The following is a 1,016-nucleotide window of genomic DNA, read 5'->3' on the forward strand; positions in this document are numbered from 1 at the left end:
CGGCGGCGCGTAGCTGTCGACCTCTGCGCACAAGATGGCGCGCGCGTGAGCGAAGGCCAACGGTCGGCCGGCCGTGCCGACGCGTGGCTGCGGCTTGCCTCCGACGGCGCGGCACCGCGAAGCCATCTCCCAGAGGACCAGCGCCATGGAGTAGACGTCCATCTGCTTGAAGGATTCCCCGTCCTCCAGGTTGACGCGGGACTCCAGCGCCTCGGGCGCCATGTAGCGCGCCGTGCCCACCTCGGCACACACAAAGGGCATCCCGCGTCACGTCGCCCGAGCTCAAATGACGGACGGACGCGCGTCGCCGGCGCCCCACCTGTCCGCTGTTGGCAAAGTCGTCCGGCGTGAGCTCGGCGCGGAGTTGGACGGCCAGGCCAAAGTCGCACAGGACCACGTCTCCGTCGTCCTTCAGCAGCACGTTGCTGCTCTTCACGTCGCGGTGAGCCACGGCCACCTGAAACGCGTTAGCGTCAGCCGCGCGCATCATCCCGGGGACCGGCGCGTCCGCGAGCACACCGCAAATAAACATCGTGCGACGCCTTCGTCCCGAGCTTTCGTAGCTTCCGAGCACGCGACGACGTCGGCCGGCGCAGCCGACTTTTTGGGCGCAAGATGAGAACGGCCCGGCGGACGACGGTATAAGCGCGTTACCTTGGGCGCCCCCGCTGGCCACAGAGTGTCACTGTGCAGGTGCGCCAGGCCGCGCGCCAGGCCGCTCGCCATGGTGAGCAGCCGCTTCCAGTCCAGCACGTTCGCCGCCAGGAAGTCTTGGAGGTTGCCCAGCCCGTGATAGGCCAGCAGCAGCCAGTAGGCCCCGCCCCTCACCTGTCGAGCGGCACGTTCGTCAGCGCGGAAGCAGGCGCGCTCGGTCTCCATTCGTTTCGGGACGTGTCACCTGCGCCCCCAGGAATTCGATGACGTTGCGGTGCCTCATGCCGCCGTCGGCCAAGACGGCGGCCTCGCGCCTCCAGGAGGCCGCCCGCGCGGCGGGGAAAACCTTCGCCGCCACCGCC

The 1,016-nt window shown here is 69.1% G+C and overlaps 1 protein-coding gene across 1 annotated transcript in view; it reads right to left on the bottom strand.

Annotated features, from left to right (window-relative positions):
• LOC109530278 (TGF-beta receptor type-2-like) overlaps nucleotides 1–1,016 on the bottom strand; it is a 6,290-nt gene that overhangs the window by 2,899 nt on the left and 2,375 nt on the right. Inside the window, exons 5-8 of the mRNA XM_019893917.1 lie at nucleotides 899–1,011; nucleotides 655–828; nucleotides 320–457; nucleotides 99–240 (exon numbers count right to left, since the gene is read on the bottom strand). Of these exons, the coding sequence (XP_019749476.1) occupies nucleotides 99–240; nucleotides 320–457; nucleotides 655–828; nucleotides 899–1,011 (567 nt within the window). The remainder of the gene's footprint in view (nucleotides 1–98; nucleotides 241–319; nucleotides 458–654; nucleotides 829–898; nucleotides 1,012–1,016) is intronic.

The sequence above is a fragment of the Hippocampus comes genome, unplaced genomic scaffold (genome assembly GCF_001891065.2).
Source record: "Hippocampus comes isolate QL1 unplaced genomic scaffold, H_comes_QL1_v1.1 scaffold189, whole genome shotgun sequence".
Taxonomy (NCBI): Eukaryota; Metazoa; Chordata; class Actinopteri; order Syngnathiformes; family Syngnathidae; genus Hippocampus; species Hippocampus comes.